This window comes from Amia ocellicauda, chromosome 2, assembly GCF_036373705.1.
Source record: "Amia ocellicauda isolate fAmiCal2 chromosome 2, fAmiCal2.hap1, whole genome shotgun sequence".
Classification (NCBI taxonomy): domain Eukaryota; kingdom Metazoa; phylum Chordata; class Actinopteri; order Amiiformes; family Amiidae; genus Amia; species Amia ocellicauda.
Genome location: NC_089851.1, coordinates 50,322,615 through 50,340,464, shown reverse-complemented (window position 1 = coordinate 50,340,464; position 17,850 = coordinate 50,322,615). Strand labels below are relative to the sequence as shown.

Sequence of the window (17,850 nt, the reverse complement as noted above, 5' to 3'; positions counted from 1 at the left end):
TTGGACTCCACTAGACCTCTGAAGGTGTGCTTTGGTATTTGGCACCAAGACGTTAGCAGCAGATCCTTTAAGTCCTGTAAGTTGCGAGGTGGGGCCTCCATGGATCGGACTTGTTTGTCCAGCACATCCCACAGATGCTCGATTGGATTGAGATCTGGGGAATTTGGAGGCCAAGTTAACACCTTGAACTCGTGATTCATCAGACCAGGCCACCTTCTTCCATTGCTCCGTGGTCCAGTTCTGATGCTCATGTGTCCATTGTAGGCGTTTTTGGCAGTGGACAGGGGTCAGCATGGGCACCCTGACTGGTCTGCGGCTACGCAGCCCCATACGCAACAAACTGCGATGCACTGTGTGTTCTGACACCTTTCTATCAGAACCAGCATTCACTTTTTCAGCAATTTGAGCTACAGTAGCTCGTCTGTTGGATCAGACCATATGGGCCAGCCTTCACTCCCCACATGCATCAATGAGCCTTGGCCGCCCATGACCCTGTCACTAGTTCACCGCTTTTCCTTCCTTGGACCACTTTTGATAGGTACTGACCACTGCAGACCGGGAACACCCCACAAGAGCTGCAGTTTTGGAGATGCTCTGACCCAGTCGTCTAGCCATCACAATTTGGCCCTTGTCAAAGTCACTCAGATCCTTATGCTTGCCCATTTTTCCTGCTTCTAACACATCAACTTTGAGGAAAAAATGTTCACTTGCTGCCTAATATATCCCACCCACTGACAGGTGCCATGATAACAAGATTATCAGTGTTATTCACTTCACCTGTCAGTGCTCATAATGTTATAGCTGATCGGTGTATATCGTGGACATAATGTATACTGGGGTTTTCATTCCATCCACAGAAGGCAAAATACATTTTACTTTTCATCCACAAAATTGCTAAGCATGAAATAAGTATTTTGTAGGACAAAATGTGCACCAAATGGTCATTTCGTGGGACAAAATACAAAATGTATGCACAAAATGGTCATTTCGTGGGACAAAATGTACTTTCGTGGGACGAAATGTCATTTTGTGAGTCACATGATTCCATTTGTGATATCATCGTAACACGTATTGGCGAATCTGATGAGAGTTATGGCGCATACGAGTTGAAATTGTAAACATTTTTTAAATCGCCATTTCAAAAAACTTTAGTAACTCTGATTGCAGTAGATCGGTCAAATTTAAAACCACCCAATATTACATTAAATAAATAAGATTAAAATATCTGGAGCTGATAAACAATCAGGAGGACCTCATAGTCTGCTATCCTTTCTTATTTACAGTTGCCAGATGATCTGCATGTGTGTGTTACTTGTGACCCCTCTTCCAGGCATAGATGGGCTTGTGCTGTCTCCAGAACTCAATGCGTGTGTCCAGGTAGTTGATGCCACTCAGGATCAGGTCATCCACCTTGTTTCCATTTCTACTGATCAGATCTGTGCAGGACCACAACAATAGCTGTGTTTACATGCAAGGATGAATCATGCCCAGTGTGGTGTTTTAAGTGACTAATTTAAGGCGGAATTACAACAGCAGTGTTAGGCAAGTGGCAAGTGCTTAGCATTTTTTGTCCAGGTAAGCTTGCAGTACCTCAGACGCCACCTTTGCTCTGAACAGTGCCTGCTTCTCCCCACAATTATATTTGAAAACATGGCATTAAAACATAAGGATGCTTGTATAGGATAAGAATCTTTCTTTCATGGCCTTTTGTGTCCATGTATCAGATGCTACGTATTCCACTGCATTTGATGTGGGCACCTTTGTCTTCGAGCAGTTTCTCCAGGTACTCCTTATCGGTGAACAGCTCGCCCAGTAGCTCCCGCTCTGTCTTCTTGCTCTTCGGACTTTCCTTCTTACTCTGCAGTTCCTGCTCTTTTTTGCCCTGCAAAAGCCCACCAAACACTGTATCACACAGGAGCTCACCCACCACTTCTAACTCCTCAATTCAAAAAGCTCTATCCTGGTCTGCATGCTGGCATACCACTATACAGAATACAGACGCAGGAAAAAAGAGAAGATGGCATCAATATCAGGGATGGAAATAAGACTCCCATTGTATAACAGACTGAGTCATTTCAGGTACTACATTTAGGCTATTTTATATCCGTCAAAGTGCTTGATATTTGAGACTTGACTTGACTTGGAGAATTCAAATAATACTGAAGATCATTGCTGTTATGCTTATCCTGCAGCTTCTGTTCTATGAAATGGATCAGTATCAGTATTTCCATCATTTAAATACTTATATGTTCAAGAAAGGTTGATAATTGTTGAATTACAGGAAACATTAGCAAGCATACCTCATCCTTTCCATGGAAGAAAGAAAGGTCACCTATGTTTTCCAGCTTCACAGATGAAGGGCCTAGGAAGCAAAAAAAATATTCAGTTAGCACATCCTACTAGACCATTCTGCGGGAACAACATGGAATTTAATTTTTCAACTCCTTATAAATCAAATACCAAACTTCTAGACACAACACTGGAACTTGACATTCCCAATAATACCACTTTTTCTGTTTCTTAGCTGCTTAGGTTATCCAGAATATTTTCCTTTCCTTAGGAACACAAAGTAAGCAGACTTCCCTGTAGTTGAGGATTTACTGGCAACCTTTGAGAGCAATGGCACTATATGAGGCAAAAAACCCTGCAAAATACACATCCAAAACCTCAAGTTCTTAATCAAGTCAGTCATCTCAAACACATCAAACAGACTATAAAATAATCATTTCACCCACTAATAATACAAAACATTATTGAATAATTGTGATCAATAAGTAACTGGCACACTAACTATCCTATGATTGCTCTCATACATAAATATGTAAATAAACAGACTGAGGGGGCAAAACAATACTCAGAACTCAGTGGTTCTCAACCCTGGTCCTGGAGGAGTCCCTACCCAGCATTTTTTGTTATTATTATTATTTATTTATTAGCAGACGCCCTTAGCCAGGACAATTGTTCCAATTGAGCTCTCAGTTACTTAACTGAACCCTTCATATAAGTTACAATTTGCTTACATTTGACTTTTTAAATTGTATAACTGATAAAAAAGTTGGTTCTTTAATAGGATATTAAGTTCCTTATACAACTTTCCTTATACAAACCCCAGTGTTTAAATAATGAAAAGGCTCTGATTAAGAAAATTATTAGCAAACGTAAGGTTCAATTAAGTAATTTAGAGCTCACTTGGAACAAAAACCAGCAGGGTAGGGGGTCCTCCAGGATCAGGATTAAGAACCCTTGGCCTAAATTATATGAAAATATGTTTTTGTAATTTCGTGAAACAAAAGAAAAAATAAAGTACATGTCGATTCATGATTCATACCTCTTACTCTTACTCTAACATCTTTTTATAATTATTATTATAAATTGGGCCTTTTCTGCATGTAGGTAAGCTTTACATACTTCAATTGCCCTTCATTATTAGAGGATAGTTTATAATTAGCCAGTAGTTGATACATGGAATTCTTCATAACTAATTTTAGATCCACTTCATTATTTCAGACAGGAGAACTAGTCAAGCAATCAGAGCAGGCTCAGAGTGCCCTCTCGTTCCTAATCTTCTCTAGTGTTTTAACTGATCTAGATTTGAAACAATTGTACTTACTGCCCACAGAATTCTCAATGGCCTCTTGTGCTTTTTGGATGCCAAGTCTGAGTTCCTGGAGCTCTGGTCGCAGTTTGTGTCCCCGATGGAAAAACACCAAAGCAAATTCAAAGTTTCCCATTGCGTACAAGGCTTCTGCTTTCTGGTAAATACCCTGGGTGTTGGGGGGAAACCATCAGTAGCAACTTAACATTGAATAATACAATATAGATTAGAGATTAAACCACAGGGATTGTGCAACATATGGCATTGAATATCATCAGGTTGTTTGAGCTATTAAAGTGATGTGCCTTTATTTGTTTTAACATTCTTGTTTTGTGTTGTTGTAGATGTGGCTGATGGTGAATCAGATCACATTAAAAAAATATATTTCAGTGGAAATGCAGAATACAAGACAAAATAATAAAGTGGAGATAAGCAAAAGTGCAAGTCTGCACACCTGAACAAATAATAGCAAAACAGCATCCTTTCACCCAATTCCTATGTGTGTGCGACTGTGTTTGTTTGCTTGGGGGAAAGGTGTGTAGAAAGCATACTGGGACCCGTAATAAAGGTCTGCACATTGAAGGCATTAAGTAATAATCTTGTGAAGGCACTCAGCAGCAAACCTTGAAGAACCCCTTGTCGTCTTTGAGTGAAGACTCAGCATCCTGCAGAGCACTCTTGGGATCCCCCAGCCTCAGGAAAGATCTGGAGCGTGCCACCAGCAAGTGCTTGTTATCCGGCTGCAGCGCCAGCGCCTGCGCAACATGTCACAGTGTCAGTGCCACTTAAAAAGATTAACACACACTATACACAACACTGCTGTGAGGGGAATTATCTGGTGTATTGCGTTGTATACAAAGACAGAAATGTAATACGCTGTTGCACTGCCCAAAATACTAATCAGTAACATATAGCTTCAACACTGACTGGCAAAAATTGTCAGTTGGCCAAAACAAAGACAAGGAGGAGAGGTTACTAGGTACAGAGAAAGTCTAAACTGCATCCTGAGATATAAACATACTGCCTTCTCCCATGCAGATATAGTGTAACATTGTTCTCTAAATGCTCTCTCATTAAATGTCAACACCAGATATTGAAACACAATTGGTTGTAGTTGTAAACTTGACAGCTCATTTTACAAATCAGTTTCTGGTCATTTCTATGTATAAACTGGTGTAACCTTTTCGTACCATTATGAATGTAATATGAAATTAAACTATATGATTTAAACAGATACACAAAACATAAACCATTAGCAAATGGTCACCAAGTGTTTTGGCACACAAGTTTACCTTGTTGTAACATGCAATGGATTTGATATATTCCCCTTTGAGGTAAAGTTGGTTGCCTTCTGTTATGTAGGTAGAAATCAAGCACTTGGTTTCCTGCTCTCCATCGTACAGCTGTTCATTACCTTTACATACCAAAACTACAGTACAAGAGACAATGGTGTTATCAGAATGTGTTGATATGTGTGTTTATATCAGAATGTGTTAATGTGTGTGAACGGGCGTAAGTTTGGTTTCAGAAGTTGGGAGGACATTCTTTTTTTCGGGGGGGGGGGTTGCTCGCGTAGTTGTTGAGTGGTAATTTGTGTGAGAAAACACACACACACACACAACGAGCTAACATCAAGTTATTTTCTAACATTTCGGGTTCAACTCCAACGTAATTTATTTCATGACACTGGGTAATCCGATGCGGTGCTGTTGTGACCTGCATTCATATTTTAAAACTGGTAAAAAGGGAATACTAGGCAGATTTCCATTAGCGCGCACACACACACACATCTACACACTTGTAATATTGTAATATTATTTGCTTGGCGTGCGGCTTTCCATATTACGGAATGAATGTACAGCTTAACACTAGCTCACCCCGAAGTGTCCTTCCTGTCTAACGCCTTAGATCGAACGCCTATCATTTGAAACGCCGATCTCCTCGGCAACGGACGCGCAATGACGTCACAAATAGCCCCTGCCCTACTCAGAGCGAGGAGAAAGTACGTGCAGTGAATATCTATGGAATGCAGTTTGAGTCAATATTAAATAAATAAATAAATAAATAAATATGGCTATGAAATAAATCCTTTAATAAATAAATGAGACAATAAATACATACATAAATATCAATATATAAATTAGTCAATATATAAATAAACAGTATTGTTTTTAATTATGTTTTTCATAATGCCACATTTCAGTATTTCATGGCACTATTTCATAATGCCACATTTCCATTTGGTATATTCAAATGATGAGGCGTGGTTTCTCACAGATTCAGACCAAAGCAGCAGCACATTGAGTCTGTATAGCTGCTGTGAGGACAGCGGAGGCTCCGACACGCCCTGCTGTTCTTAGCACATCAAACTGTGGTGGCGTCGAATACAGACGATATGTATTACAACATTATTTGTACTTAGAAATTAAAGAGCATCATGCTGTAGTGCCGTGATATTTACGGGAGAGTCTAAAAGTACTAACGCTGAAAAAAGCTTAATGTGCTTTACACATGACCATTACTTTTCTAACTGTGTATGTTTACATTTGGAAACTTCCTAATGCCATCAATAAAGTTTAAGTAACATTAACAGTACGAGTATGACGTTACCCAGTGAAGACGTGAATTCAGGACCAGGTCACTGTGAGCTCACCGGAGCAGACATCACACTGAGCTCACAGTGAGGTCACCTTGTGAGCTCACAGTGTGAATTCCCTGTGAGCTCACTGTGACCTGGTCACTGTGACCTTTTCAACAGGGGGCGCTAAATATCTTCTATGTAAATTAGATAGTCAACTCCGCCTAATTTAGATGGCAACATTTGTGTTACCCGAAACGGTGCATTATGGCATTTGCATGAAGTTTTGGTGTTTTTTTTTTTTTTGTACTCTCTACATAATGGAAAACCTGCATAATTTCTTATTCCAGTCTTCTCTTTTAAAAACGATTGGATTTTTAACACGATGCACCTGGATTGTATTAGAGCAGCCCTTCTCACAGATGGGAGAAAAGCGGGAGTTCACTCTTGTTTAAACACGGAGTCTGTGGTGGCTGTGAAGACCCCGCACTCCGCCATTTCTCAGGAGACAGGATCAGTAAAGAGGGATATGGTGAGGCATTTTCATTTATTCTTTTGTGTTTTCCAGAAAATTGCGATCATGAATAAACCAGAGATCACAGACTATAGCAACTGCAACCGAAATATGCAGTATTTACTAGTCACTGCAGCTGTGTCGGTTTTCTTTACTAAACACTAGAATCGCCACATTTCGCACCACATACAACCGCAGCGCCCGAACAATGTGCGGCTCCTATGAAACGGCTGTGTGAGGAAAACTAAAGACTTGGATAAAACTTTAGTGAAAATTAAAAGTGATGTATATATCGGTATGCACATATCACATATAATTATTTCACACTGACTAATGTATTACAAAGACCAGATTGTCGGCTATATTATTACCGCAGGTCCGGGGGTTTGAGAAGAAAGTATTTATAACTTATTAATGATGAGGAGTTTCCATCTGAAACACCGTATTTAATTAAAACATTTAATAACAAAACAGATATGTGGGAGAAATTGACATTCGCGCTTTTGAATTGCGAAAGCTGCACAAAAAGCGGCTATAACCGTTCTAGTGTTAATTAAGTTTAAAACAGGCTACAGAGTAACAATAACAAAACTAAAAAACACCAGAAGTTTATTACAATACAACAATTACATTATAGAGAAACAGACCCATTAAGAGTTCTTAATGCTTTAGAATTGGTGGAGGCTGAAATACTTTGGATATACTGTTTGACCTCATTTTCAAAGATAGTTTTTTATGACTACATTTAAGAATGTGGAATAAGATTAAATAATAATCACATTTTTCTTTAGTGTATTCAGAAAAGGCCAGGTATGGTCTTCATTTGTAATGAAAAATATTTTATCATTGTCTGTTTGCTTGAAGTCATGCAGGGGAAATAATATGGATTCTCTTTACAATTAAGTAATATGTAAATATTTTCATTCTTCCAATTGATGCTATAATTGTTCTTTACCTTTTTTGTCTTGCAGCAAATAATAATATTCAATTTCTCATTCTTAAAACAAAAATCAAGGAATCATCATGAGGGATCAATCCTAATAAAAATAATTCCTGACGAGGATGAACACAACCAGTTGGTCGACAAAGTAGAGGAGTTTGAGGTATTTTCAGTAAGTGTAATCACATTGTTACAATTATGATTTTCCTCTTTGCAATATTTATAGCTAACTGATTACAGTATGTCATTTTAGGAAAGATTTTGGGCTTTAAAATCAACTGGATTGTGCTAAGTGGTCAGGTAAAATAATTAAACTGTTACCAAACATTAGTCATGCAATTGTATTATTTTTTAATCCTTTTTGAAAGAGTAGTATTTGTATAATGTATCCGGTGAACACGCATGATTTTCCATTGATATTCCAGAAATTGTGTTGTATTTACAGTTTGATTTTCTATTCCAGAATGTGTGAAGCATTTTCATGATGAGGTGGCAATAGAAGTAAAACAAGGAAAACTGAACAAAATGAAGACTACAGTAGAATTTTAAGTGCTTCATCAAATTGAAACATTGTACAGATCACTAATAAATACATTTCTGAACATATTACTGTGTGTGTCTTGAATCTAATTACTGAATATCCATGTCACTATGAACCCACACCGTGAGCAGTTAGGTCACAGGGAGCTCACAGTGACCTCACATTCTTCACAATGTAGTTGTCTAGGATTGGTATTCTACCCTAGAGTACAGACCTTGCAGCAGACCTGGCCTGACATATTTGCCATGTATGACCCTGCCCCTTGGTTTGTCACACATCCTCCCCCCCAGCTGCGACCCCATAGGTCAAGCGACAGCCGCAAAGAAAGCATGCCCCTGGGACAGCCCATCAACATTCCCCATGGCCTTCCCTGGCTGTGCTGCAGGGTGAAATGAAAAGGTTGGAGACTCAAAAACCACCTCATCACACGGGCATTCCTGTCTTTCGAATGAAGCATCCAAGTGAGGGGGGCATGGTCAGTGATCAGGGTGAAGTGCCTGCCCAACAAATAGTATTGAAGACTGTCCAAAGCCCACTTCATTGCCAAACATTCTTTTTCAACTACCGAATAATTTCTTTCATTGGATTCCAACTTTCTGCTAAGGAACAATACCGGGTGTTCGTGATCACCCATCCTTTGGGACAAAACCGCTCCTATCCCCACCTCAGAGGCGTCCATCTGGACTATAAATTCTTTCTGAAAGTCAGGTACCATTAAAACGGGGTTGCTGCAGAGCGCCTCCTGTAGGCTCCGGAAAGCCCAGTCTGCTGTATCACCCCACCTAACCATATTGGGTTCTCTAGCCTTAGTCATATCAGTCAGAGGGGTTCGCTAAGGTAGCATAGTCGGGAATAAACCTCCGGTAGTACCCAGTTAACCCCAAAAATGCCTTAACCTGCTTTTTATTGACAGGCCTAGGCCAAGAGTCTATGGCTTCAACCTTGGATATTTGGGGTTTCACCATACCCCTCCCTACTGTATATCCCAAGTATTTGGCCTCTTCCAACCCCAAATTGTATTTGGTTGGATTAGCCATCAGGCCTGCTGCATGTATTGAATCCAATACCGCTTGGAGCTGAGACAAATGTGATTCCCAATCTGGACTGTGAATGACCAAATCATCTAAATATGCTGCCACATATGGTCTAAGTACGTGGTCCATCAACCTTTGAAAGGTGGCAGGAGCACCATGCAGGCCAAAGGGCATCACTGTGTAGTGAAACAGACCATCTGGGGTGGCAAAGGCTTTTTTTTCTTTGGCACCCGGGGTCAAGGGAATCTGCCAGTAGCCCTTGGCTAAGTCAAGAGTTGAAATATAGCAAGCATTCCCAATATTCTCTAACAATTAGTCTACTCGGGGCATTGGGTATGCATCAAACTTTGAAATTTCACTAACCTTTCTAAAATCATTACAGAATCTCCAGGAGCCATCAGGCTTGGAAACCATGACTATAGGGCTGGACCACTCACTGTGGGATTTTTCAATCACCCCTGCCTCCAGCATTTCCTTAACCTCATTTCTAATAGCGTTCCTGCGAGCTTCTGGTACCCTGTAAGGCCTCATATTTACCTTCTTTCCTGGGAGCGACACAATGTCGTGAGAGACTAAATGGGTACGCCCCGGTATGCCTGAGAAAACTTCCCTATTACGTATTATCAAGTCATTCACCTCCTTCAACTGGTCAGGTGACAGGGTGGCTGCAATATTCACCTTTGGTGCCCCTAGTGGCTGAGGGGGGTAAGTCAACATCAACACTTTCCTGTCCTTCCAGGCTTTTATTAAGTTGACATGATATATTTGTTCTGGGGGTCAACGGCCGCGCTGCCGAACCTTATAGTTCACTTCCCCTATTCGCTCTATAATCTCATAAGGTCCCTTCCACGTAGCCAGAAATTTACATTCTACAGTGGGAACCAACACCAACACCCTGTCATCAGGCTGGAACACCCTCAGTGTAGCCTGATGATTATAGGCAAATTGTTGGCGTTCCTGTCCCTGCCTTAGGTGCTCTCTCACAATGGGAGTGACTGTGGCTATTCTCTCTTGCATAGCATTGATGTGCTCGACTACACTCCGGGAAGGAGTGGACTCGTGTTCCCACGTTTCACGGGCTATGTCTAATATCCCCCTGGGGTGCCTCCCATATAACAGTTCAAAAGGCGAAAACCCAGGGAAGCCTGTGGGACTTCCCTAATGGCAAACATCAAGTAGGGCAGCATGAAGTCCCAATTTTTCCCATCCTTATCGATTACCTTTCTTAGCATGGACTTCAGGGTCCTATTAAATCTCTCAACCAACCCATCTGTTTGTGGGTGGTAGACTGATGTTCTCAACTGCTTAACCTGTAACAATTTACACAGATCGGTCATAACCTTAGACATAAAGGGTGTGCCCTGGTCTGTTAATATCTCCCTCGGTATACCCACCCTACTACATATCAACATTAGCTCTTTTACAATACCTTTTGAAGCCATGGTCCGCAGTGGAATGGCTTCTGGGTACCTGGTGGCATAATCCAAAATAACCAGTATATACTGATGCCCTCTGGCTGATTTCGGGAGAGGTCCCACCAGATCCATAGCTATCCTAGCAAAGGGGGTCTCTATGATGGGCAAAGGGACCAGTGGGCTGAATGCTGGTTTAGGAGCATGTAGTTGACATTCAGGACATGAGCTACAATGTTCTGTCACGTCTGCATGTACGCCTGGCCAGTAAAACCTCCTCAGGAGTCTATCCTTGGTTTTGTCCATCCCCAGATGTCCCCCCAGGATATGCCCATGTGCCAGTGAGAACTGTTCGTCTGAACGGGGTGGGAACTAGCAATTGCTCCACAATGTCCACCCCTATCTTATTTACACGGTACAATAGGTCATTTTTTACCATAAAATAAGGATAAGCTGTTGGCAGGTCTGCAGTATTCATAGGGGTCCCATTTACTACCTTCACATTTTCTTTAGCATAGTGTAGAGTGAGATCTCGCAAATGCCAAATTCAGTGGGGAGTCCCTCTAACACTGACACTTCTATATTGTCAGCTTCAGGGGTCTCTATGAATGGATTCTCACCCACCCTGCTAGTGCTGGGTTCCTCACCCTCCTAGGGTCATCTATGTCACTACATTCCACCCCTATGTTTTCAGTTTCATTTTCCAAAACCAAAATCTTCACTTTCGACTCGACTGGAACCAGGTCTACTTTTAACTCTAGTTGTGGGATCGAGTTAACTTCCTGCTTACAGTTTTCAGTGTGCATTTCCAATTTACTCTGTTTTCTACCTAGTTTTCCAAAATTAGGAAAATATCGTCCCAGTATCACATGATATGGCATGTTGGGTACCACACCGACTTTGTAAACTAGTATCCCGGCCTCTGTCTGTATGTTTACAAGGGCTGTGGGATAGGGGCGTGTGTCGCCATGTATGCATGTGATACTGAGCTCCTGATGTCTATCCAGCTTATTGGTCGCTACCAATTTTTCTGTGACCAGTGTAACCATACTGCCAGAGTCGAGTAGCGCAGCCACTTCTTTCCCATCGACTATCACTGTACACATGTGTTTTGGATTAGGTACTCCGCCTATGAAAACATCCGTACCAACAGGGCAGGCATAAAATACCGGTTTCTCTTTCCCCTTATCACACACATTACATTGCATTGGTTCCTCTCTCCCTGGGCGGTGGGCTGCAATATGTCCTACTTTGTCACAATTGTAGCAGACAATTGGTTGTAATGGTGACCCCCTATAACCCTTAGTCTCGGCTTTAGGCCCCACCTTTGCCCCCCAGTCTTGCTCTTTTCTTCCATCTCCCAGCGCGTCATGTTTCCCAGAGTACTTTGGAACCATCTTACCCGGTCCTCTGGTTCGCCATGGCCTGGGGAACGAGTTTTTAACCTCCGGTACATGCTCTGCTGCTCCGGCTGTATAGAACCGCTCTTCAATGGCCACCAAGGTGTCAGCGGACAGCACCTCATTCTGGCCAACCCAGCGTCGAACCTCCTTGGGCAAACAGCGTTGGTAGTGGTCAAGGCCTATGGCCTCCACCACCTCGGCTGATGAATGGACCTCTGGCTGTAGCCATTTCCTGGCCAGATGGATCAGATCAAACATCTGCGTTCGGGGTGGTTGTCCTGGTTGGTAGGCCCACTGCTGAAACCGATGTGCCCTCACTGCGGTGGTCATGCCCAATCGAGTCATTATCATAGTCCTGGGCGTCCTTCAGCTCCAGATCAAAGTACGCTTTCTGTGCATCCCCTGCCAGATAAGGTGCCACGAACCCTGCCCAGGATTCTTTTGGCCATCCCTCTCTCTCTGCTGTCCTCTCAAAGGTCATAAGGAAGGCCTCAAGGCCTGTTTTGTCATTTTCTGCAGAAAGTGATTGGTGCGGGGAGTGGAATGGGTTGCAGCCCCCTGTGGCCCAATCCTGGTTCCAAGTGCTTCAACACTCTCTTTCAGTTCTTTAGTCACCTTTTCCTGCTCTTCTCTAAACATTTTATTTGTATCATGCTGGACCTGCAGTGCTTCCTGATGCATCCGCATAGCATCCTGGTGAGCCACCTGCTGCACCCTGGTCGATTCCTGTTTGACAGCCTGTAGCAAAGCTTTAACAACCTCCTCCGTTTTGTTTAAGAAAAAAAAATCACTTAGCAAGTCTGGGTTTCATGGGATCAGTGCCCGCATTCTCCACCAAATGTGACAAACCGCCTTGGCTGGTAGAATGGCTGCCTGAGGGTTTCTGGGAAATGTAGTTGTCTAGGGTCGGTATTCTACCCTAGAGTACAGACCTTGCAGCAGACCTGGCCTGACATATCTGCCATGTATGACCCTGCCCCTTGGTTTGTCACAATGGCTTAATGTGGAAAGGGCTTAAGGTGGTTAGCTGTACTTAAAATGTAACCACGTGTTAATCCCTATTGTAACCAAGGTGGATTGTGCGTAATGTATATTGCGGTGAATGTGGGAATAGCTTAAAGTGGTTTAGTCTAACCAATTGGATCCTAACTTTTCTTATGACAATACCCACACCTACCAGTCCTATACAAAAGAGCAGGCACTTAACTGAACACAATCAATATCAAATACACGTTACATACACAGTACGAAGTGCGCAGAACCTCACAGGACCTCGCAAAATCCGCAAAAATACCCAAACTTTATATTTGATATAACTTCCCAATACTATTCACATCACCTGTGGTGTTTTTTTCTGACATCTGCAATATCAAAATCTGGCCAAACATTGATGAAAGGCCTATGAGTAACATTGATTAGCGTGTCTCAGTTCATAAGCTACATGAAAGTGGCTTTGGAATTTTGTCTCACACAGTTATCTACTTATATATGTGTGTTTATGGGTTTTTGTATTTCAAATCATTTGAAATTTTAAATGTATTTAATTGATAAAAGTACCAAAATAAACTATAAAATGTGAACGTACTGGCTGCTCTCTCCCACAGCGCAACTCCCGCCCGATTGAGGTCGCGGGGCTACATACTGGTGAGAGCGTTACTATAGGGTGCTGTCCTCCAAATGTGTAGATATGTCAGTTTTTATGGAAAGAGATACCGATTTTTACAAACCATAGCTGTTGTGTCAATGCATTTTAAAAACAAATAATTGTCTAAGCCATCAGTACATATTTCCAATGTGTTAGCCATGCGTATACTGCTACATTTAGTTTGTCTTTCTCCACATTAAACAAATGTGAATAACAGTTTCATACAAAACATTGTCTGCAGGGAAATGGGCAGAATGATTTAAAAAGCCTTTAATTAAGTTAATGATAATTCGAAAACTCGTGTCTGGTGTTTAAATTTGGATGTGTGCAGGCCGACTTAATTTTTTCAGTATTCAAATGTATATTCTTGTAATGTGCCTGCAATAAACTAATGTAACATTGTTGTTTTGCTGCTGTACAATTAAGACGATCCATATAATGTTATATGTAGACAGGCTTTCTGTGCTTGTTACTACATTTTGAGTTTTACAAATAGCCAGTCATTACAATGTAATGATTTATGTCATTCATTAATACTGACCAATAATTACCTCGGGAGACTGATTGCCCTACATGTTAGATAATGGAATTCAAATTGTATTGTCTGTTTTCCATCACACATTTTAACATATTTTAGGTGACGACCATACTTGTGTGCGCAAAACATCAGGGGTTAGAGAGTTTGGATTGGAAGCAAGGTGTGTATGTTGTTTTGTAATACCACAGTGAAGACTGTTTCCATCCTGTGTGTAGTTTGTTTTGTTCACTTTTGTTTTGGCCTTCATGCCAGTTTACTTTGTGTTTCTTCAATAAAAGTGTTGTTTTTGTTACCTGTGGTTCTGTCTTTGAACCTCAATTCCCGGCCACCCCATCACACACACTTTTGAGGGGCTTCTTCTATTAATTCAGCATTGAATACTTTTTCAACAGTAGTTGGTACATCTGTTAACCTTGTATGTATTATAGAGGTGAACTCATTGTTAGAAGTCACTACTGTATTAACACACTTGCCACGAGTATTGACGTGTCTTGCTTGTACCTGTGTACAGAAGTCAGTAGTATTTACCCATTTTTTAAATTGTAAAATTAAATCAGTAGGATCATTCTCTCCGTTAAACTCAAGGCGATGAATCTTCTTGTTTAAAAAGTCTTTACCTTAAATCAGACCAAATCAGAATAACAGGAAGAAAGTAACCAAACAACTTCTCCAAAAGTCATGGACCATAATATGCATTAGGTAATGAAATGTATAAGTATCAGCAGTTGCCTTTGATTTTTGTTTATTCTTCTCCTCATTACTGTGGAGAAATGTATTTCATTTTGACTTCTATTTCATATTACAATTATTTCCTTATTTTAGATTTTTTCCTTATTAATATTGACTCAAACGGCATTCCATAAATATCAACAAAGACCAGCTCTGTTATTATATTTGTATGTATTATTAGGCTTTTTAGTTTAGTATAGACATTGTCTTGGGTTCATAAAACAATTAAAATAATAAAATAATTTACTGTTGTGAACACAGGACTATATACAGTGAGGGAAAAAAGTATTTGATCCCCTGCTGATTTTGTACGTTTGCCCACTGACAAAGAAATGATCAGTCTATAATTTTAATGGTAGGTGTATTTTAACAGTGAGAGACAGAATAACAACAAAAAAATCCAGAAAAACACATTTCAAAAAAGTTATACATTGATTTGCATGTTAATGAGGGAAATAAGTATTTGACCCCTTCGACTTAGAACTTGGAGGCAAAACCCTTGTTGGCAATCACAGAGGTCAGACGTTTCTTGTAGTTGGCCACCAGGTTTGCACACATCTCAGGAGGGATTTTGTCCCACTCCTCTTTGCAGATCCTCTCCAAGTCATTAAGGTTTCGAGGCTGACGTTTGGGAACTCGAACCTTCAGCTCCCTCCACAGATTTTCTATGGGATTAAGGTCTGGAGACTGGCTAGGCCACTCCAGGACCTTAATGTGCTTCTTCTTGAGCCACTCCATTGTTGCCATGGCTGTGTGTTTTGGGTCATTGTCACGCTGGAATACCCATCCACAACCCATTTTCAATGCCCTGGCTGAGGGAAGGAGGTTCTCACCCAAGATTTGACAGTACATGGCCCCGTCCATCGTCCCTTTGATGCGGTGCAGTTGTCCTGTCCCCTTAGCAGAAAAACACCCCCAAAGCATAATGTTTCCACCTCCATGTTTGACGGTGGGGATGGTGTTCTTGGGGTCATTCCTCCTCCTCCAAACACGGCGTGTTGAGTTGATGCCAAAGAGCTCGATTTTGGTCTCATCTGACCACAACACTTTCACACAGTTCTCTGAATCATTCAGATGTTCATTGGCAAACTTCAGACGGGCCTGTACATGTGCTTTCTTGAGCAGGGGGACCTTGCGGGCGCTGCAGGATTTCAGTCCTTCATGGCGTAGTGTGTTACCAATTGTTTTCTTGGTGTCTATGGTCCCAGCTGCCTTGAGATCATTAACAAGATCCTCCCGTGTAGTTCTGGGCTGATTCCTCACCGTTCTCATGATCATTGAAACTCCATGAGGTGAGATCTTGCATGGAGCCCCAGACCGAGGGAGACTGACAGTTATTTTGTGTTTCTTCCATTTGCGAATAATCGCACCAACTGTTGTCACCTTCTCACCAAGCTGCTTGGCGATGGTCTTGTAGCCCATTCCAGCCTTGTGTAGGTCTACAATCTTGTCCCTGACATCGTTACCTGTATAAAAGACACCTGGGAGCCAGAAATCTTGTTGATTGATAGGGGATCAAATACTTATTTCACTCATTAACATGCAAATCAATGTATAACTTTCTTGAAATGCGTTTTTCTGGATTTTTTTGTTCTTATTCTGTCTCTCACTGTTAAAATACACCTACCATTAAAATTATAGACTGATCATTTCTTTGTCAGTGGGCAAACGTACAAAATCAGCAGGGGATCAAATACTTTTTTCCCTCACTGTATATATACTGTTAAAGAAGTGTGTCAAGAACATTGTGAAACAAAAAAATATATATTAGAAGTGGTGCCACTATACAGTATAGTGTAAGTGATTTCCAAAGTCACTTCTGACTCCATCCAGGACAGGAAGGGGTATACTATACCATAAACCAAGTTCTTATTTGTGAACACATGGTCACACTGGATACCACATAGAAATTGCCAAAAGATAAAGCAGAACCAGCCCACAGGCCCGCGCCGCCCGAGTGAGCGCCTGATTGTTATATATATATATATATATATATATATATATATATATATATATATATATATATATATATATATATCACGCATATAACGTGCAGCCAAAATGAAAACTGAATACAAAGTGTAATTTGTGAAAGTGAAAATATAGACATAAACAATGGAGTTAGAAGTGAAGCGTAATTTAAATACATGTGTTAAATATCCCCAATTAAAAGTGCACACCCCGCCCACCAAACAGCCTCGGCTAACAACAACAAAGAATTCTAAAGGAGCATTTTTCTTTTCACGATTAAACTGTCTTGGTCATTTCTAAGGCAAAGCGTTTTCATATTTAATCCTTACAATCTTTATATCAAGAATTGTAGTAAATATGTATTTTTTTATATAAAAAATAGATACAGTTGTTGATTTGAAAAATGTAATTCTGTAGTAATGTAGGCCTACTGTTATGTATTTTCTTAAAACATAACTTTAACAAATATTTCCCTCTCTAAACACACTGATATTTTGCTTACATTCGAAGACAGCGAACAGCGCCTCATTAGTTGTCCTAACCAAGTTTCTGGTACTGTTGTGAACATAACTTAAAAGTTATCCATTTTATTGGGCACTACAACGTTATATAAAATATTTTATATAATTTATATAAAAAAATATTAAATATGTTTTTCAATTTTCGAATACATTGTATTTGAGAACAATGAGGTGAAACTGTGTTAAAATGTTTAGCAAAACAATACATTTGCTTTCTTAATTAATATTATCTACTAGTATTATTTGTATATATTTTTTTATTATTATAAATTATGGTAGTAGATAATATTATTTAAAAAATATGTGACGAAGCAGACTGATATTTTAACACCATTTCAGTTTTTGTTTAATTTAATTAAAATCAGCATATTAAATTATAGCCTTTGACAGGCATTACACTTTGGCTTATTTAAAGACATCTGATACTAA

General features: G+C 40.4%; 1 protein-coding gene across 1 annotated transcript; it reads right to left on the bottom strand.

Moving 5' to 3' along the window:
- Positions 1–200: 200 nt before the first annotated feature.
- Positions 201–5,503, bottom strand: LOC136711398 (outer dynein arm-docking complex subunit 4-like). The gene is made up of 7 exons (XM_066687650.1): positions 5,473–5,503; positions 4,888–5,024; positions 4,219–4,350; positions 3,611–3,764; positions 2,301–2,362; positions 1,759–1,882; positions 201–1,436 (listed from the first exon to the last, which is right to left on the bottom strand). The coding sequence occupies exons 4-7, from the start codon at positions 3,729–3,731 to the stop codon at positions 1,309–1,311; spliced, it is 435 nt and encodes a 144-aa protein (XP_066543747.1). The 5' UTR covers positions 3,732–3,764; positions 4,219–4,350; positions 4,888–5,024; positions 5,473–5,503; the 3' UTR covers positions 201–1,308.
- Between the last annotated feature and the right edge of the window lie 12,347 nt (positions 5,504–17,850).

What these genes read in the sequence shown, in the direction of transcription:
- LOC136711398 (XM_066687650.1), bottom strand. Translation starts at nt 3,731, where the DNA reads ATGGGAAACTTTGAATTTGCTTTGGTGTTTTTCCATCGGGGACACAAA. An exon ending in CATTGAGAATTCTGTGGGCA is followed by an intron (nt 2,363 to 3,610) that starts GTAAGTACAATT and finishes TTTGCTTCCTAG; the next exon opens with GCCCTTCATCTGTGAAGCTG. An exon ending in TCTTCCATGGAAAGGATGAG is followed by an intron (nt 1,883 to 2,300) that starts GTATGCTTGCTA and finishes GGGCTTTTGCAG; the next exon opens with GGCAAAAAAGAGCAGGAACT.